The sequence below is a fragment of the Camelus ferus genome, chromosome 6 (genome assembly GCF_009834535.1).
Source record: "Camelus ferus isolate YT-003-E chromosome 6, BCGSAC_Cfer_1.0, whole genome shotgun sequence".
Classification (NCBI taxonomy): domain Eukaryota; kingdom Metazoa; phylum Chordata; class Mammalia; order Artiodactyla; family Camelidae; genus Camelus; species Camelus ferus.
The window spans coordinates 11,651,040-11,673,552 of record NC_045701.1 but is presented as its reverse complement, the minus strand read 5'-3'; the positions used below and the strand labels follow the sequence as shown (position 1 = coordinate 11,673,552).

Here is a 22,513-nt window from a genome sequence, read left to right as displayed (position 1 = left end):
TCTCTGGTGAGTAGAAATATTTGAACCGTGAATCCCGCTGCCAACCACATTTGCAACAGCAGTTATTTGAAACTTCCACGTGAAAAGTTAAATATCAGGTGAATTTGAAGCAATGCATTGTTAATTGTGTGCCAATTTTTCTCCCTTTCACAAACTTCCCTCATATGGACAAGAAAAAACCACTGTGAAACAGAGTAACTGGTTAATACATATGATAGGCTCCATGTATCTGACTTACCTGTTGTAACAAAATTTTCTCACCTCTAACCTCTAGACAAGCAGTGTCTAACAGAACTTGTTTCAATGGTAGTAATATTCTGAATTATCCAATACCTTAGCCACTAGCCACATGTGGCTAACTAAGCACTTTAGTGTGACTGAGGAACTGAATTTTAAATTTTATTTACATTTCATTAATGTAAATTTAAACTAATTTTATATTTTAATAGGGCATGTGACACAGCTCTAGGATGACATACTGAGAAAAAGCTTCCTAGAGGCTGAATTATTTTAGGATACAGAATTAACATTATAGGTATGAAAACTGTATACTGAAAAGGTACTCTATAATATTTGCAAGACTTAATACCCTCTTCTGGAAGGCTGACTGTTTACTGAACCTCTGAAATTAAAATAAACTTCACAGATTACTGAACAGGAGTTTCCTGCAATCCCAGAATTGCACCTAAGGCTTAAACTAGGCACAAAAGATGCAAATCACCACATGTCGTAAGTTCAGAGAGCTGCAGTGAGCTGCCAACAGGTTGGGCCAAAAAGAATCTGCATATGGCAGTGAACCAACATTTAAAAGCCTGACAACAGTCCATGATGAACAGTCAGTGTTAGCCAGAGGCAGCCACAACCTAAAAAGAGAAGATGACAACTTCCCCTGGTTAATAATATGTTTGTCTTTTCCCCTCTCCTTCCTCTCTGTCCCCACACATGGAAGGAGGAAAAAGTATGTGAAGAGTCAGAACACCTTACACCATCATCTCTCTAAGTGGAGTGAATTTTGAAAAGTTTTTAAAAATGCATAAGACTAAGTCTTCTACTCCCACTTCTTTTTTTTTTTTAAGACTAAGTCTTAATTACCAAAAACAAGACTGTTCTTAGAATCAAAAGTAACAAGAAAGTTCTTCTACTAAGCCAAGATGTAGTTAAGGGAAAAATATGTATGTGTGTGTTTATGTGTGTGTGTGTGTGTATGTATGTATGCATGTAGAAATCAATCAATCAGTAAGTAAGTAAGTAAGTAAGTAAGTAAGTAAGTAAGTATATGTATATAATTTATAACAGGCTATATTAGAGACAGAAAAATACATCTTCAGGGATTTATAAGGAAGAGGAAGGATTAACAAAGGCTTCTCAGAGGGAGAGGGTATAGCTCAGCAGTAGAGTGTGCACTTAGTATACACAAGGTCCTGGGTTCAATCCCCAGTACCTCCATTAAATAAATAAATAAAAACCTAAATTCCTCCCCACAAAAAAATTAATTAAAAAATTTTTTAAAAAGAAAGGCTTCACAGAGCAGGTGACAGAAGGAACTAGAACGAAGGGGAAAATATGAAGAAGGTAACACCACAAAGCTTATGATAAAGAGAAAAGAGAGACTATATTATAGAGCAAACAGAAACAGACAAATGTTAAATAATCCTTGAAGTTTTAGATTTTAAAACAAAGTAATAAGGGGAACATACCACTTAAAGGAGGAATAAATATGTAATAACAAATAAACTCAGAAGGCTGGAAAAACAATCATTGCACATGAAGGAACTGGATTTTAAGTGCTTTGTGCTAAAAAAAAAAAAAGGATGCCCTATAGTATGGGATATTAGTTTATTTAACACAGACAGCAAATATAAGTAATGGGAGAATAATGAGCTGCTCCTAAACTAAGTTCCTGAAGAAAGGGAAATCTATAATTCTTTAAATCCAGAATGAATCTCTGGTTTATCAAGGCATTGTTCCTTATAAGCCAATCTCATTTATGAATTACATACAAAAACAATAAATATTAGAAAAGTGAATCAAGGAAAATATTAAAATTATAATACATTTTGATCAAACAGGGTGTTTCTTATTTATGACATTAGGAAAGCAAAAGAGAAAAACAACATAATCTGAGTACATGCCAAAACATATCAGTTGATACTAGGAAAAAAATTTAGATCAGTTAAAGGACCTATACAATATCATACTTCATGGCAAAGTATTAAAAATATTTCCAGCAAAGTCCCTAAGGCCAATATGCTTACAGTTTTACTGTTTTTCTGGAGGGCATAACCTATAAAATGAAATTTTTTAATTAAAAAAATTTTAAGTAAGAAATATAAATATAGATTATACAGAGACAGAATCATTACTATTTGCAAATAATATGGTAGACAACCTAAAAGAACAAAAATAATAAACTGACAAACTATTAGAAAGAAGAGGTAGGTTCAGCAAGGCAATTACATACAAGATCAACTTACACAAACTCATAAAAACTAACTTCCCTACAAACTGGCAATAAACAATTAGAAAATACAATGAAAAAATCATTTCATTAGTAATTGCCAGAAAAGCTTCTAACATGCTACAAATAAGCTTAACAAAATATGAGTCAGCACTATACATAAGCTAAATAATTTTGCTGAGGGACAGTTAAAAAAAAAAAAAGTCTGAATAAATAGAGACAAATGCCACACTCTTGAAAGAAAATCTCAGTATTTTAAATGTATTAAAATTCTGCAAATTAATTTATAAATCAATGTAAACCTAATCAAAATACCAAGAGAACTCTTAGGGAGCTTGATAAGTGAATGTAAAATTCATCCACAAAAGAAAATGTGCAAGTTTTATGGTGGCATGAAGAGGTGGGCAAATCTCATCCACAAAGATCAAGCATAAAACTAGACAAATTTTTCAAAAAACAACCAATTCAGGGCAGTGGGAATTAACCAAGGGCAGCCTGCAAATTGATAAGTGTTTATTCCAGAAAAACTGCTAAAGTTACAGGTAAGAAGAGTGGGAGGCTCTGCCTTTCTGCCTGAGGTTACTCCAAACCACCCACCTGGGTGGGTGGCAGGATGACAAGACTGGTATTTTTACCAACGTGAAACTAGCAAAAAAGAACCCAAGACCTCTGTTGGCAAAAATGGTGGGGCAGTGAAAACCTGTGGCTTTGGTGGAGAGAAGTGGTAAACTTGGTTGGGAATGAAGTGGGAAAATTTGCAGTTGACTTTTGAGGTTGAGGTCCTAGTTAGGGTAAGTGCCTGGCGAGTCAGAAAATTACCAGAAAGATATGTAAATAAGAGAGCCACAGAAGGACTGTGATAAGCTCACCATACACCCCTAGCTAAACAGAAAGCCAATCATTTCTGGGGGAGACCCGAGGAAGCCTGGCATAAAATGAAGCCAAGGGAGACTTGAAAACTCACTCTAACTTTGAAAGTACTCCCAAAGCCACACATAGATAAAACAGCAAAGAGGTAGAAGCCTTTCAGGCTGAAGGTATTTACTATCTCTGCCCAAATCATTAGTTAATACACGTAAGTAAGTTATGCAGACACAGGGAAGACCCTTAAGGAAGCCCATCCTAAAAATAAGAATTAAAAAACTCAGCAGAGACATCAGCAGCTCTATACCACAAGGGAGACTAGAATGATTCCACAGGTAAAGTCCAGGCAAGTTACCAAAAAATAAATAACTCTCAATAAATAAACAAGCAATTAAATAAAACAGAACCCAGAATTAGTATAATCAATTAACTGTCTAGTTTTCAACCAAAAATACATCAAGAAATAATTAGTAAACGTTCAAAAATCAGTTGCATTTCTTTACACTAACGATAAATCAACAGAAGAAGAAAGTAAAGAAACAATCCCCTTTAAAATAGCACCCAAAGTAATAAAATATCTGGGAATAAATCTAACCAAGGAGGTGAAAGAATTATACACAGAAAACTATAAACCATTGATGAAGGAAATTAAAGAAGACTTTAAAAAATGGAAAGATATTTCATGCTCTTGGATTGGAAGAATCAATATTGTTAAAATGATCACACTGCCCAAGGCAATCTACAGATTTAATGCAATCCCTATCAAATTACCCAGGGCATATTTCACAGAACTAGAACAAATCATAATAAAATTTATATGGAACCATCAAAGACCTAGAATTGCCAAAGCATTACTGAAGAGAAAGAAAGGCTGGAGGAATAACTCTCCCAGACTTCAGACAATACTATAGAGCTACAGTCATCAAGACAGCATGATATTGGTACCAAAACAGACATATAGACCAATGGAACAGAATAGAGAGCCCAGAAATGAACCCACAAACTTTTGGTCAACTCATCTTCGACAAAGGAGGCAAGAATATACAATGGAATAAAGACAGTCTCTTTAGCAAATGGTGTTGGGAAAACTGGACAGCAGCATGTAAAACAATGAAGCTAGAACACTCCCTTACACCATATACAAAAATCAACTCAAAATGGATTAAAGACTTAAACATAAGACAAGATACAATAAACCTCCTAGAGGAAAACATAGGCAAAACATTATCTGACATACATTTCAAAAATTTTCTCCTAGAAGAAATAAAAGCAAGAATAAACAAATGGGATCTAATGAAACTTACAAGCTTCTGCACAGCAAAGGAAACCAGAAGTAAAACAAGAAGAAAACCTACGGAATGGGAGAAAATTTTTGCAAGTGAAACCGACAAAGGCTTGATCTCCAGAATATATAAGCAGCTCATACGACTCAATAAGAAAAAAATAAACAATCCAATCCAAAAATGGGCAGAAGACCTAAACAAGCAATTCTCCAAGGAAGACATACAAATGATCAAAAAGCACATGAAAAAATGCTCAATATCACTAATTATCAGAGAAATGCAAATCAAAACTACAATGAGATATCACCTCACACCAGTCAGAATGGCCGTCATTTAAAAATCCACAAATGACAAATGCTGGAGAGGCTGTGGAGAAAGGGGAACCCTCCTACACTGCTGGTGGGAATGCAGTTTGGTGCAGCCACTATGGAAAACAGTGTGGAGATTCCTCAAAAGACTAGGAATAGACTTACCATATGACCCAGGAATCCCACTCCTGGGCTTGTATCCAGAAAGAACCCTACTTCAGGATGACACCTGCACCCCAATGTTCATAGCAGCACTATTTACAATAGCCAAAACATGGAAACAGCCTAAATGTCCATCAACAGGTGACTGGATAAAGAAGAAGTGGTATATTTATACAATGGAATACTACTCAGCCATAAAAACCGACAACATAATGCCATTTGCAGCAACATGGATGCTCCTGGAGAATGTCATTCTAAGTGAAGTAAGCCAGAAAGAGAAAGAAAAATACCATATGAGATCGCTCATATGTGGAATCTAAAAAACAAAAACAAAAACAAACAAAAACAAAGCGTAAATAAAGGACAGAAATAGACTCACAGACAGAGAATACAGACTTGTGGTTACCAGGGGGGTGGAGGGTGGGAAGGGATAGACTGGGATTTCAAAATTGTAGAACAGACTACACTGTATAGCACAGGGAAATATACACAAAATGTTATGATAACTCACAGAGAAAAAAATGTGACAATGAGTGTGTATATGTCCATGAATAACTGAAAAATTGTGCTGAACACTGGAATTTGACACAACATTGTAAAATGATTATAAATCAATAAAAAATGTTAAAAAAAAAAAGAAATAATTAGTAAAAATGTCTCAAATTTGATTAAAACATTACATAGTTCCGGGAATTTCAGCCCAAAGTAAAATAATACAAAGAGATACACCTAGATACAACTTAGTCAAACTGCTAAATTAATACAAAAGCCAAACAAAAACAAGAAAATCTTGAAAGCAGCAAGACAAAAAGGACTCATCATGTACAGGGAACAATAATACAATTAAAGGCTGATTCTTTATTAGAAACAATGGAGGACAGAAGGCAGTGAAATGACATATTCAAAGCACTGACACAAAAAACTATAAACCACAAATTCTATATCCAACAAAATCATAGTAAGGTCCTCAAATAAGATACAACTTTCAATTTTTAGGCTGTGTGTTATTTTTTCAGTCAACATCTTCCACATGAAGCTATATATCATTCTAACAATGAGCTCCCTTAAGAGAAGAAAATTAAAGTATTAATTCAGTCTTGTTTAATAAATATACTGTTAAAATTTCTCTCAGAAAGCTGTTAATTTCTGAAGTTTAATTATTTAGTTATTTGTTTATATTCTGTGGAAATGATAATCTGGTGTTTAGAATTGTATAGGTACGTGTTTTGCCAAAGCGAAAACGTAACAAAACAGATTTTCACTTCAATTCCCTTCTCTTCACCTTATGAACTGAATCAGGTCCCCCAAAATTCATATGTCAAAGCCCTAACCCTCAATGTGAGATTTCTGGAGGCTTAATTTGGAGATTAAGGCTTACAAGGAGGTAACTGATGGTAAATGAGGTCCTAAGGGTGGGGCCCTGATAAAACAGAATTACTGTCCTCACAAGAAGTTACACCAGAGGGCTTACTCTCTCTCTCTGTCCACCATGTGAGGGCACAGCGAGGACACACCAGCTGCAAGAGAGGCCACCAGAAACTGAACTGGCTTGTACCTAGACCTGGGGCTTCCCGGCTTCCAGAACTGTGGGAAAACATATTTCTGTTGCTTAAGCCCCACAATCTGCATTTTTTTGTTACTTGTTATGGCATCCCAAGCATACTACATTTTCTTTTCCCTTTGGCAGATTTTCAAATTGGTGAAAGGCGGCCCAAGGATAGCAATGAGAGCTAGAAGGAGAGCCAACGGCTGACTAATTCACAAGCTAAAAAATCAAACTCATGAATAACTGAGAGGAACTTGCTCAACTTTCCAGCAAATTTGGACATACGTTATTCTGCCTTTTGGTTTACTTAATTAAATAGAAATCTGGACTTTATATATAAAGCATAAGACTTTGTAAGTTCCTTGGAAACCACGGGTAGACAAGGATAAGAGCAAACTCTTAGTATAGTAGTTAGCTCCATCTGTCCCTGGACACAAGTTATTAAATAGTAGAAAATTCCTTGCTTTTATACTATATGATTTCTACAATCCTGCTATGATTTGTTTGGCATCTTTTAAAGATTCAGCTTTGGCTTACTAATGAAGAAGTCTTTAAGTCAGTAGCTGGGTTTACTACACACAGATATCGTACTGACATATTTAATGATATATATGTTAAAATACTTCTAATAAACTAGCCTTTAAATTCAAGGAACAAACCTGACAGAAATGAGAAGCAAGAAAAACTGTTAGCTTTTTAAACCAGATTTTGACTAACGGAAATGAGTTAATATCATACAAAGTACTCTACAGTTCACCTTACCCTTGTTGCTCAATAGTAACTTTATTCATCTCTGATAAGAGACTTTTGCAAACAATTTCCTTTTTGGAGGCATTCATCTCAAAAGACCTTGCTGTTGAGATGATAGGAACCATCAACAACTTAAATTCTCTCAACTTCTCTCTGAAACAAAAGTATTTCTTCTCCCACACTCTGTTCTTTCCAAGGCTAACAAACACCCTGATCAGTATTATGAATGTGTGGCCTTAAAACATCCACCTCTTTTCCATAATACTATTTCCATAATACATATACTACCCACTAACAACTCCACTGGTACTCAAGCTTAACTCCACAAAGGATGGGTCACCTACTTCCATATATAGAGCATTTAAAAAAACATTATTTCCCTAAAATTATCTATTTATAATCTTCAGTGATTTCCCAAGAAGCTCATTAGGGTCTAGCTTCAGGGACCTGGGGAAAGGATAGAGAGAAGATTGATTGTCCTGTAATCATGTTGTGAGAGCTCTGAATAATCTTTCAAAGATTTTCTCTGAGCCCTCTGAAGCAAGAGGACATAGGAAATTTAAAAAAAAAAAAAAAGATTTTAACTACACCTCTGGAAAAGATGAAAAACCCTGTAGTAAATGAAAAAGTGGCCACATATGATTGTTGAAAGTTTATTTCTGCACAGATGCTGTAAATGTGGGATATATTTACACAAAAACGAAGTAGGTCAGTAGACTTCACAAAGTGTAAATATAACAAAGACAATGTCAAAGATACTGCCTTTTCTCATGTTACCACGTTAATGGCTAAAGTTAATTTCTCATATGCTTGGAATTTGGTACATTTACATAGACTATTAGTAAATTCCTGTTAGAGCAAGAAGAAATTAAGTCTGAAAAACAATCACAGGAAGGTAAGTATTGTCCCTTTCTTTAAGAATAAATGTATTCTCCTCTGCATACCTGCATTTCTGCAAGATAAAAACATCTTAAAAATTTTTTAAAATAAACGTATTCTTATCAGGAAAAATGTATGTTTATTATTAGGAAAACATAAAAAAGAGAAAGAAAAAGAAAAAAATCACTAGTGTTCTTACCTACCACTCATTTTCTATATTTTTTAATTATAAAAATAAGATTTTATATAATGACCTTTTTTAAGTTGTCAGAAAACACATGGGTATGCTACAATATTAACTGAAATGGAAAAGTCAACCTTCAAATTCAAATGTGACTGCAAGGGACCAAATAGTCTTGAAAAAGAACAAAGTTAAATGGCTTACACTTTCTGATTTCAAAATATATTAAAAAACTACAGTAATCAAGAAAGTGAAGTGTGGTACTGACATAAGGACATATAGACCAATGGAATAAAATTGAGAGTCCAGAAGTAAATTCATACATCTATAGGCTGATTGATTTTTTGACAAGGTTATCAAGACCATTCAATGAGGGGAAAACAGTCCTTGTAACAAATGGTGCTGGACCACCTGAATATCAATATGCCAAAGAATGGAGCAGGACCTATACCTCACAGCATATATAAAAATTAACTAAAAGTAATCCACAAAGAGAAAGAAAAATACCATACAATATCACTTACATGTGTAATCTCAAAAAAAAAAAGGACACAAATGAACTTATTTACAAAACAGAGACAGACTCACAGACATAGAAAACAAACTTACGGTTACCGGGAGGAAACAGGGTAGAGAGGGATAAGTTGGAAGTTCAGGATCTGCAGATACTATATATAAAATAGATAAAAAGCAAGGGCCTACTGTACAGCACAGGAACTATATTCAGTATCTTATAATTGCCTATAATGGAAAAGAACATGAAAAGAAATATATATGTAATATATATGTATATATATGTATAAATGAATCACTATGTGTATAAATTAACATAACATTGTAAATAGACTATACTTCAATTAAAAAATCAACTAAAATGGATCAACAACCTAAATACAAGAAGTAAAACCATAAAACTCTTAGAGGAACACAAGGGATAAATCTTCATGACCTTGGATTTGACAACTGATTTTTAGATATGACTGACACCAAAAACATGAGAAATAAAAGAAAAAAAATTTTTTTATTGGATTTCATGCAATTTTAAAACTTTTGTGTGTCTAAGGATACTATCAAAGTGAAAAAACAATCTACAAAGTAGGGGAAAATATTTGAAAGTCATTCATCTAATAAGGGTCTAGTATCTGGAATAAAGAACTCTTACAACTCAACAACAAAAAGACAAATAATCCAATTTTAAAATGGAAAAAGGACTTGAATGGACACCTCTCCAAATAAGATAAACAAATGACCAAGAAACAAATGAAAAGATGCTCAGCATCACTAGTGTGAGGGAAATGCAAATCAAAACCCACACTGAGATACCAATTCACATCCAATAGGATGGCTACAATCAACAAAATGGAAAATAACAAGTATTGGCAAGAATGTAAGAAATAGGAATCATCATAAATTGCTGAAATGAACATAAAATGGTACACCCATTATGAAAAACTGTGTCATGGTTTCTCAAAAAATTAAACATAGAATTACAAATGACCCAGCAACTCTACTCCTAGGTTTATACACAAAAGAATTGAAAATAGGTGCTTATTTACTCAAACAAATATTTGTAATTTCAAGTCAATATTATTTGCAGCAGTCAAAAACGAATAAATTTCTACCATGAGGGGATAAACAAATTGTGGTATACCCATACATTGGAATATTGTTCAGCTGTAAAAAAGAATGAAGGTCTCAGACATATTACAACATGGACAAATCCTAAAAACACTATACTCTGTAAAAGACAGCAGATACTAAAGGCCTTATTTTTATGTGAAATGTCCAAAATAAACGTTGGCAAGAATATGGAGAAATTGGAACTCTTGACTATTAGTGGGAATGGAAAAAGATGCAGCTGCTATAAAAAACAGTATGGTAGTTCCTCAAGAAGTTAAAAATGACTACTGGAGGTGTGCTGGCCCTTGTGCCTACTGGCTGTGAGGCCCTTCCTCATGGGGAGGCAGTCAGACAATGATGGGCAGAGCTGGGTCTTGGCATGGTTGGCTGCTTGGCTTAGGTTGTTCCAGGGCTGGCACCACCTGCTAATGAGCAGGTCCGTGTCCCAGCAAGGCTGCCTGTGGGCAGGGAATCCTGAGAGAGCTGTCTGCTCCCTATCAACCTAAGGATGAGGCAGACACAAAGAAAAGGCAGTGCTAAGGATGCTGCAGAGAGGGAGTCAGAGCCTTGATTTAACCCCATCTTATCACTGCTCTATCTCTGAATTTTTCCTGTGAGATGAGTTAAATTCTCTTTATTGTTTAAACCCTAATCTTTTCAATTCAAACTAATTAAGTAAATTGTAAAATGGCCACACATTCCTCCCATAACTCTATGCATGCCCCTTTACAGTGCAACTAAATCTTTCTTTCCCAGAAAAGGTGCAGTCTATTTCTCCATCCTTTAATCTGGGCTTAGCTATATGGGACATTTGGCTAATGGGACATTAGCAAATATGACACAGCAGAGGCTTTAAAAATGCTTGTGCATTAGGGCTTTCCCTTTTGGCCACCAGGAACACTAAGTATAAAGTAAAGAAGTCTGTGCTAGCTTCCTGGAGAATGGAATACCACATGGAGAGGGGCTCCAGCTTTCCCAGGCAAGGCTCTAGACATGTGAGTGAGGCCATCCTGGAACATACAGCCACAACCAAGCCAGCCTCAGGTCACAAAAACTGCTTAACCAACATAGAGAATCTTAAGCAATAAATGTTTTAAGCCACTAAATTTTGGATAGGTTTTACACAGTATTATTGACTGGATGTTTGTGTCCCCCCAAAATTCACACATGGAAGCCTTAACCCCCATTTGGAAACGGACTTCTGAGGAAGTAATTAAGGTTAAATGAGGTCATAAGGGTGGGTTCCTAATAGAACAGGATTAGTGTCCTAATAAGAAGAGACACCCGAGGTTTCTCTCTCAGCGCTCTGGGAGCCAGGAATAGATTTACCAGAAATCAACCCCACTGGACCTCAGTCTGAAACTTCTAGTTTCTAGAACTATGGGAAAAGAAATGTCTGTTGCTTGCCACCCAGTCTGTGGCACTTTGACCTGGCAGCCCAAGCTGACAAACACCACATGGCACAGCAGGACATAGTGAGTCTTAGCACTAGCCCTGCTGATTATTTTTAAAAGGTTACTACTAAAAAACTATTATTTTTCAGTAGATATAATTCAAGTCTTAAACGAATTTATGGTTTAAGCTAATAACAGGTTGCCTTCTGCTGTCCTACCTCTTCATTTGCTCTTCCTGGACCACTAAAGTTCTTTTCTGAGTGTTTAATATTGAACAGAGTAAAAACAGCTTCATCTATTGACCAAAACAGAATTTCAGTTTGGTTACAGGGTACTAGAACAATGTATCCACATTAATTCATTAAGACATTTGAGCACATACTATTTACTTGACTATGATAAGGATGCAAGAAAACACAGTTTCAACTCTCAACACTATTCAGGGAAAGAGATGGACAAAATGAATAGTTTGTAGTACAGGGTGATAGACTTTCATAGGTTCTATCATGTCAATGTAATCTATAGCTTCATATTTTATACATTAATGCTCCTAAACCAACTTTCCAAATACCAAAGTCAGGCTTTCATATATCAATAGATTAACAACCTCAAGGTATAGCATGGTCATACTGCCTGCAAACTAACTGTTCACTTTTGTTATATTTACCAATACAGCCATTATTCTATTTTATTAGTTCAGTAAACACTTGTCTGTTGCCACAAATTTTATATTATTTTGCTTTTATTATTTTAAATTCAGGAAAATGACAAAACCAAAATTCTGATACCAGTGATAATATGATCAAGAAAAGGTAGAACTCATAAAGTATACTGAAAGGAGGCAGCTTTGGACGGCCAACCACGTGTTCAATTATTAAGTAAAAACCAAAGTGCATAACCACTGGCTATATTTAAAAGTCAAGCCAAAGTGACAAAAGAAGCGGAGAAGTCTTTGGAATTATGAACTGCTGATTATAAAAACAATACTAGTGGTCCAAATGCACAAGAACAGTCATGGGTCCATAGAGTTCTTGATGAGATACTGCTTGCTATAGATTCCTTAATCATTTCAAAAGGTCAAAATGAGAATCTGAGATAAGAAATTAATTGTAAAAATTAGAAAAGGTAAATGTATAGAGACAGAAGGTAGATTAGTGGTTGTCTAGGCCTAGGGGTTGGGAGGAATGGGAAGTGACTGCTAATGAGTACAGGGTTTCTTCTTAGGGTGATGAAAATGTTCTAAAATTGATTGTTGTGATGGTTTTGCCATTCTAAACATACCAAAAACCACTCAACTGCAAGCTTTAAATGGGTAAACTGTATGGTATGTGAATTATATCTCAAAAAGTATATTGCTGATAAAAGTTTTAACCTGAAAGCCTCAACAATTAAAAAGATATTAATTTGTCAGTAGTTAATGTTCAATCTATGCTTTTCATGTCCATTAATTCCAAGATTAAAAAAGAAGTAAAACGCACCACAAAACATTATACCCTTGGAAAAAGAACATTCTCCCTGAAACAAGTAAATCTACTGTTCAACCTTCATACTTTCAACTTTCATACAGATTTTCAGAAATACACATCAGTAGCAGATGGCCTATGTAATATAGTAAGTCCTATAACCAAAGTGTGAACAAAAAGGTGAGGAAGTACAGTGGTTGGAACACAGTATCAGTGCATGGTTTACTACTGTGTCTTTAATTAAAAGACTTTCCTATCAATCTGCAACTTACCTTCATCATGATATTTAGTGCATATTTTTGATCTTCCCTCCTTGCTACAGCTTTTGCTTCCATTGCTTCTTTTGCTCTTTCTTGTGCTTGTAGGATAGATTTCTCCCTTATTCTCTGCATCATCTCTTTGTCAACTAAAACATAAGGAATATCACTCAATTAGGATTATGATGAATTTGTTTCACTTAGGAGAAACTGCTTACATACTGATCCGGGATGAGATGTTTCTGGACCCAACTTTACATGGAGAAGTGAAAACATTTCTCAATATTAAACTGGTCAAGAAGCTAATATTAAAAGGTAAGCAAGCAACTGTAATCGTAAAGGATGAGTACAGAACGCACACCTTTGTGCACTGAGAGAGACAGAGAGACCAAGACAAAGAAACAGAGAGGGAGGATAAGAATGGGAGACAAGAGGAACAATGCAGAGGAGAAATAAGACGGGAAATGAGGAAGGGGACAGGGGAGGGAGAAAAAGGGAGAGTGTCACAAGAGGGAGAGAGAAGATAGTGCAATGAGAGGGAGGGGGAGAGGGAAAAAGAGCAGGAAGGGTCGAGATGGGGGAAAGAGAGCACATTTATCCCCCCTCTCTGTTGAGAAACTAGGGCTACTGCTTATAAACCTGATCGCAGTAAATTATCACTATGGGGGTCTCCTACAAGAGAAGATGGGTTGAGACTATCTGATATGACCATCACCTACAAAAATGGTGAGTTATACATAAGAAGAATACAGGGCCAGCCCTAGGAAAAATCATATAGTATCATGACATGTATATACAGAACTTTAACATTCACAATTATCTTTTATTCATGTTATATATAGAACCTTACCATTCACAATTATTTTTTATTCAGTGATTCACTGGTTCAGAAACTGCAGGCTGTGATCCACTAGCGGGTAAAAGGGAAGAAGGATAAGGAAGGGATCTAGACTTTCAGGGGGGTAAAAACAGGAGGGGAGAGGAAACTTGGGAGGAGAGGGCGAAGCAGGGGAGGAAAAAGAGGGGCAGGAGTGGAGTGATGAATAGTAAAGTCCTATAAACCCCTTCGTATTGCTTTAAAATCTATGAAAGAATACACAAAGAAAACTAGTTATATTAAAATGCTTACAAAATATTCAAAAACAAATTTGTGATACACAAGTATGTGCTTTATTATTAAATAATATATAGCAAGATGTCTAACAAATACTAAAATTTCAAATTAACTACATATAAAAGATAGTAGCACCTGTGACATGAATATATTTGTGATTTTTATTGATACTACTGTTGTTTGTTGCTTACATTCATAATTGAAGAGAACACTAAATTTCAGTCAAAAATAAGTAAATGGTATGGAATTTTTACCCATCCAAGATCTTGGCTGGGAAGTAGTACTGGAACTAGGTCTGAAGCCTCTCCCCAACCCTCTTCCTGTTTAGTAACAGGCGGGCAGACAGTTGGACCAGCTTCAGGGACAGAAATAATTAAAAGAAAATCAAATTTCCAAATGAAATTCTTCACATCTAAAAGAAATGAAAAACTTTTGGTCAACTAATCTTCGACAAAGGAGGCAAGAATATACAATGGAATAAAGACAGTCTCTTCAGCAAATGGTGTTGGGAAAACTGAACAGCAGCATGTAAAACAATGAAGCTAGAACACTCCCTTACACCATACACAAAAATCAACTCAAAATGGATTAAAGACTTAAACATAAGACAAGATACAATAAACCTACTAGAGGAAAATATAGGCAAAACATTATCTGACATACATCTCAAAAATTTTCTCCTAGAAGAAATAAAAGCAATAATAAACAAATAGGACCTAATGAAACTTACAAGCTTCTGCACAGCAAAGGAAACCATAAGTAAAACAAAAAGACAACCTATGGAATGGGAAAAAATTTTTGCAAGTGAAACCGACAAAGGCTTGATCTCCAGAATATATAAGCAGCTCATATGACTCAATAAGAAAAAAATAAACAACCCAGTCCAAAAATGGGCAGAAGACCTAAACAAGCAATTCTCCAAGGAAGACATACAGATGATCAATAAGCACATGAAAAAATGCTCAATATCACTAATTATCAGAGAAATGCAAATCAAAACTACAATGAGGTATCACCTCACACCAGTCAGAATGGCCGTCATTCGAAAATCCACAAATGACAAATGCTGAAGAGGCTGTGGAGAAAAGGGAACCTTCCTTCACTGCTGGTGGGAATGCAGTTTGGTGCAGCCACTATGGGAAACACTATGGAGATTCCTCAAAAGACTAGGAACAGACTTACCATATGACCCAGGAATCCCGCTCCTGGGCATATATCCAGAAAGAACCCTGCTTCAGGATGACACCTGCACCCCAATGTTCATAGCAGCATTATTTACAATAGCCAAGACATGGAAACAGTCTAAATGTCCATCAACAGATGACTGGATAAAGAAGAGGTGGTATATTTATACAATGGAATACTACTCAGCCATAAAAACCGACAACATAATGCCATTTGCAGCAACATGGATGCTCCTGGAGAATGTTATTCTAAGTGAAGTAAGCCAGAAAGAGAAAGAAAAATATCATATGAGATAGCTTATATGTGGACTCTAAAAAAAAAAAAGGCATAAATACAAAACAGAAATAGACTCACAGACATAGAATACAAAGTTGTGGTTGCCAAGGGGGCAGGGGGTGGGAATAGATAGACTGGGATTTCAAAATTGTAGAATAGATAAACAAGATTATACTGTATAGTACAGGGAAATATATACAAGATCTTATGGTAGCTCACAGAGAAAAAATGTGACAATGAATATATGTATGTTCATGTATAACTGAAAAATTGTGCTCTACACTGGAATTTGACACAACATTGTAAAATGATTATACATCAATAAAAAATGTTAAAAAAAAAAAAAACCCAAAAACCCAGGTGCACGTTCACGTGTTAGAGAGGACTCAGGAGCTGTTAGGCCGTTCCATCTCCTCCTGCTTCCCTGGGCTACACTTGCCCCTTCACCTTCTCACTCCACTTCCCTCCTCTGTCCCCTTCACACTTCTTTCCCTTTTGTCTTTGGTGAGGGCCTGGGCCTTGACAGACCAAGACTGGCCTGCCCTCTTTGGCTATATCACATTTTTCAGCCTGTAAAGCAAGTCCTGGTGTTGGTGTTTTTCCCCATGTGGTCTATAGGGCCAGCGTAATACCTGTTACGTCCTTGACAAAAATGAGTACCTGTGAGTTCCCAGAAAAACCAGACCAAGAAATTAGAATGACTAGTCATTCTCTGATTTCCTCTTTACCCAATAAAACACACAGAAAAAAAAAAAGAAATGAAAAATGAAAAACAACAAAGTCCTATTGTATGACACAGAGAACTATATTCAATATCTTGTAATAACCCATAATGAAAAAGAATATGAAAAATAATATGTATGTGAAAGTATATAACTGAATCACTGCTGTACACCAGAAACTAACACAACACTTTAAGTCAACAATACTTCAATAAAAACACAGAAAAAAAAGAAAAAAACTGCTAAAGAAGGAACTTCAGGAATAAATGGAACAAGTATGTTTTGAATAATGAGGGAGGCAGCCTTAGAGTATAGACTAGAGTTCCACAATACTGTATGTGAAAAAAAGACTGTTCAACAATTTCACTGAATTGCATGTGAAACTGAGTTTGACTTCAATCTCAAACACGGTTTCTAAAGTAAAATCAGTGTTTATTACTTGTTATATAAGTTAGCTTTAACACTGTTTTGATTAGTCTAATTGGCAAACAATGGTCAAACCCAACCTGCTGTCCGTTTTCCTACAGCACACAAGCTAAGAATAATTTTTACAGTTTTAAATAGTTGAAAAAAATCAAAAGAATAGTAATATTTTATAACATACAAAAATTATAATAAATTTAAACTTCAGTCTCAATAAATATATATTGTCCATGGCTGCTTTTGTGCTACAGTGACAGAGCTGAGTAATTGTAACAGAGACCTTATGGCCCACAAAATCTAAAATATTATCTGGTTCTTTACACAAAAAGCTTGCCAAACCTTGGTTTAAATGGTCAAAATTTGTAAGAGTTGGAGTAGTAAAGGCCGTATCGGGAGGCTTTATGCCCTGAAGATATGAGCCCACATCCTTTAAGAGCTATTATTAATGTATTTTGAATAACTCGATCTTTAAGCTATTTAAGTGGCGGCTGAAGCACTAACTCATTTAAATCGTGCTCATGTGCCTATTTACTTTTACTAGATGAGCAACATAATCATTTCAAAAGAGGAATTTTTCAGTGGTATAAAATATAAAAAGCACAACCAGCCGAACATTTTAATAAAGAACTTACCACCTGACAGAGAAAGGGTCTCCCACATGGCCGCTTCTTTCTTGTACAAGGTGAAAACAACAGTGTCATTCCCAATCTTGGCTTTACTGTTCTCATCGTCAATGGGAGCATAGAGAAACACCTCAAATAAAAATGGAGGAGAGTTGACCTATTCAAGAAGGGAGAAACGGAAGTTAATTAAGTTACACAAATTAAAGACACTTATTAAGAAATAAGTGATAGAGGCCAAAATCATTTTCTTAAATTCCTGCTATCAATTTTTCCAGGTTGCGAAAAACCTGCAAGGCATCTGAGGAAGCCCTGGATAAAATGATCTCTGCTCTGCTGACATATGTCTACGGATGAGGTGTTGCCTGTACGGGATTCGTGTTTTGTTTGTTTTTGTTTTGTTTTATTTTTTAATAGGACTAGAATTCTAGGATGCTTATCTGCAAGGACGCGCCCGTTAAGCGCCCACAGCCGCGCCCTCGCAGACGCTTCGGACGACACCCCCGCGGCCGCGGCAGGCGCGACTCGCTTGCCTACCTTCAGATAGCTTTCCGTGCAGAACACGTCCGCGTCTCTGATGCTGACGCCTCGGAGGGGAACCGAGATGAAGACCGCAGCCTCCGTCTGCTGCCAGCTGTAATCGCTAACCTGCAGGGGCATCCCGGGAGACGGCGGGAGAGGCTGGGAAGGACTCGCGCCCGCTCGGTTGCTAGGGAGGCCAGAGTTACCACGCGCCAGCCCTTCCGGGTCAAGGCCGAGCCGCGGCGCCCGTGTTCCCAGCGTGCCCCGGGCGCGCCCCTGCGGCCGCCGCGCGGACTCCCCTCGCGCCTGCCGGGGGACCCCTGGCGGGGCATTCCAACTGCTTAGGGGGGGGTGTCTTATCCCTTCCCCGCAGTCTGAGCGAGTGTCCGAAAGAATCGGTCCACATCCGCTTATGCAAGAAACGTGCTTCACGCCAGAGAAAGCAGAAAAGAAGTACGGGAACGCGTGACCCGCGGGGAGCAGGTGCGACGCCCAGGCTCCGTGGCAGCCCCCGCCTTTTGTTAGTCCTGAAGGAGGCTGTAGAAGTTCGCACCATTTGGCGTCCCTGTTTTGGAAACTTCCTGCTCATATAGACTTTGTGGCCTGGGAGCTTGCCGGTGCTATTGTAGTCCTTCAAGTGTATAACCTATCAGCCCACTCACTACAGGCATGTAGGTGAGGTTCGCTCCCTGGTTTGAGAACTGGAGAGAAACGCCCCTAGGACTCACCTGACGAATGGCTGCAGCTTAACCATAGGATAAGTTGACTTTCCGTGGATGCGTTTTACAGTTGCTTAAAAAGACAAGTTAGCGCTGAAAGGAGCTTGAAGATGTAGTCGTCCCACATACAATAAGGAATCTGAGATCCATACACCCAACCCAGTAGCCACATAGATTAGTGTCAGAACTGTGATTGAGACTGATCTCGTACTCCTGTTCCCGTGGTCTTGCTTTGGGTTGCTTTCTGGAAACAGTTTATAAATTACTGGAATTTGATTTTTTTTTTTTTGAGGACATGAAAATTAAGCACCTACGAACTATTTGCCCACCTAGGGATGGGTTTTTGTTTTGTTTTGTTTTTTAACATTTTACTTTTGGAAGTCATTAATGCAAATTTAAAAGCTCCTGAAAAAGCCCTTGAGGAAAGTTTAGGAGCAGCAGACTTGGGAGGGAGAAAAATCAGCTTTTACCTCCCAAACTGGCCACCCCTGAGTATCTTAACCAGTTTGTCACAGGTCCATCATCTCAAGGTTCCGTAACTGAATACTGGGACCATATTAGATTTCTTTTCCGTTGTCTTCCTAAGCGAGGAACCTAAGGCTCAGTCAATCCTATGGATTCTTTTTCATGCTGCTATTTGCATTTTCTTCCCTTGTGTTCTATTCCTTTTACCATTTTGTTTCAAACTCTCTTTTATCTTCAAAACACAGGATTTATGCATTCCTTTTATATAACATTTTAAAATGTAAATTCTGCCACTATATAAAAACACAATTGATATAATTAATGTATGTATGGAAAGTAATCAAAATGATACTATGTGCTGTTCGGGAGTTTCAGGAAAATTCATTAGCAATCACTTTGTTAAGCACATACACACCTGTGCGGTGAAATTATTCTCAGGACTACCATAGTCTTATGAAACTTTCTACACTCTAAATGAATTATATCTTTAAAAAAAAAAAACTTGATCAGTTTTATTACTGAATCATTACATCAACTGATACCAGTTTAAAACACCATTAATTTTTATACATTATTTCAAGACTTAGGTACTTACCCAAAAAGTGTTTCACAAGCCTTGAAATTAATTGTCTTAAAAGTCTTAATCTGTGTTTCTTACTAGATTTAAAAAACAAAAACAAAAACAAAATCTATACTCTAATCCCAGTACTGATAGAAATTTGATCTATGACAAAGGTGGCTCTGCCCATAAATGGGGAAAAGCAAAGGAGTGACAACTAAATACATTATTGCTTGGCCAAATGGTTACCATATGGGAAAAAATGAGATTGGATCTCTACACGTGTATGGTATCACACAAAAAATGAATTTCAGATGAACTAAAGACATACAAGTTTAAGACTTAAAAAATATATATATTAAAATATATAGTTTAAAACAAAAAAATATATATATATATAAAACTTATATATATATATAAAATCTTGGAGTAAGAAAGGATTTCTTAAGTATGACATCAAAAGCACTGACCATAAAAGAAAAAGACTGAAAACTTGAACTATAATTAAGAACTGGTGTTCACTAAAAGGCCCAATAAGACTAGTGAGATATTCATGTATGTATATTTTTATGTATGATAATGGAGGAGACTGCATATGTGGGTTTTTTTTTAAAAGAAAAGCATCTTAATTTATCATTAAAGAGAATTTTAAAAATTCAATATTTGTAGTAACCTATAATGGAAAAGAATATGAAAATGAATATATGTATGTACATGTATGACTGAAACATTATGCTGTACACCAGAAATTGACACATTGTAAACTGACTACACTTCAATTTTTTTAAAAAAAGAATAGCTATTATTAAAGGAGGAAAGTACAGTTTTGCATGCTTAATAAAGTAGATTAATAAGAAAATATAAATAAATATAATTTTTTTAGTTTTGTCAACAAATTTCTAAGCATTTTATAACTGAGTATAGTTTAAAATTTTAGAATTTTATCTTTAAAGACAGATATTTATTATTGTAACACTAAACTGTTAAAAGTTCCAACATTTATTAAAGAGTATCAGGAGATTTGACCACATTAATACCAAAATTAACATAATTAACATTATTGGTGAAATATTAAACCATTATCTTATATTCAGTATGAATCAAGTATTGCCCAGCAGTTACAAATTAAGCTAACCAAATATTTAATAAAATATGCTCTATTTTCCTACTTTGACTACATGTACCTTCATAATGACATGGAAGGCCAGATTCAGATTTGGAATTCTCATTGTCCTTGGAGTTTCACGTAGGAACATAGCAGAGGGAACAGCCTATCCTTGGGCACAGAGATATACACACAAGAAGCACAGGGACCAACCAGGGGAAAGACTCATGGTGTTCAATGAAGCAGTCTGGGCAGAGAATTCTGGAGTTGAGGCAGCCAAACCATGGTCTAGAAGAGGGAGTGTGGGTGTCAGATGGTGCATCCTTTTGACCACAGCTTCCTTTCCTTTTGGAAAAAGTGCAGTTAGAAAAGAGTCAGAGAGGGGTTCTTGAAAGCAGGGAGTTCAGATCTAAGGTCAGGAATTTGGGGAATGCTAACATATCTTTTCAAACTAAAATCTTTTTTTTTTTTAAACTCTTCGGTGTTAACATTTGGTCTTCCAACCTAGTGTTTAAAGTCAGGCCAACTGGGTTAGAACACCAAATCTACATTTATTAACTGTATGACCATGAACAAGTTTCTCACCCCTTAAGCTCCAGATTCCTCATCTGCAAAATAGAGGCAATAATATCTATTTGTAGGGTGTTGAGAGGATTAAATATGATTTTGTGTAAGGCTCTCATTGTTGTGCTGTTTTGTTTAGATGCAACACTTTTTCTCTTGGACCTCACCATAAGCATTTTTCTGATTGTGACAGGTATGAAATGACTTTCTAGTGAAGAATAAAAGTGAAACTTTTAATATTCATTAACTGATGCTTTTAACTTTGACAACTATACCTATGTTAGAGACCACAAATCCTATCAATCCCCAAGTCTTAAATATCTCTCCGATCCATCCACTTTTCACTGCCACTGTCTTCATATCTTGAGGTATCACTAGTTGAGAGTACCCAGTAGAGTCTTTTCTACAAGGCTCTAAGAGTCTCCTCCTTGGCTGAAGACCCAGTTTCTAACCTGCATCTTACAGCACAGGCTTCAGGCATGCATGATAGAAAGATAAAACCTGTTGATGATACAACTGAATGGCTAAGGCTAAATGAGAATGGAGGAGAGTCAGATTTTCTATTTAAATTCTCTAAATTTAACAAGGATTTGTTCAATGGTTTCCCTAAAGGAAAAAAACATACTATGGATTGTGAGGACACTGACAAATTATGTTCAATACATAGTCTCTGAAACATGTTTATATTAGTATTATTTACCTAAAATTTGAGTTAATTTTTTTTAAATTAGGGTGAGGGTGAAGTTCTTCACAACTTTCTGTATCCTAAACCTATGCCCTTAGTTTCAATACATATTTAAGTTATCTTTAGGTTTAAATGTTACATAACTTTCATTAGTTACTTGAGTTTACTTTTATTTTCTAAATGTATGATTTTTTTCCATTATTTTTAGGTCAAACAACAGTCTGCATGATAAATGTTCTTTGAAATGTGTTGAGATTTCCTTTATAACTTGGGATGTGGTAAAATTTTGCAAATGTTTCTTGAGTGTTTGAAAAGAATGCACATTTCTTATTTATTTGGTACTAGGTTCTTTTTTTTATGAGTTTTTATTTTATTTTATTTTGAGTTAT

The 22,513-nt window shown here is 36.0% G+C and overlaps 1 protein-coding gene across 2 annotated transcripts in view; it reads right to left on the bottom strand.

Moving 5' to 3' along the window:
- The window catches only part of DNAAF4 (dynein axonemal assembly factor 4), a 38,835-nt gene extending 19,814 nt beyond the window's left edge, over window positions 1-19,021 (bottom strand). The window contains exons 1-3 of one of the 2 annotated variants that reach the window (XM_032481140.1): window positions 18,043-19,021; window positions 17,518-17,665; window positions 13,181-13,314 (exon numbers count right to left, since the gene is read on the bottom strand). In XM_032481140.1, coding sequence (XP_032337031.1) covers window positions 13,181-13,314; window positions 17,518-17,665; window positions 18,043-18,165 — 405 coding nt within the window. In that variant the 5' untranslated portion in view covers window positions 18,166-19,021. The remainder of the gene's footprint in view (window positions 1-13,180; window positions 13,315-17,517; window positions 17,666-18,042) is intronic. The other variant, XM_032481139.1, reaches the window with a different exon arrangement.
- Between the last annotated feature and the right edge of the window lie 3,492 nt (window positions 19,022-22,513).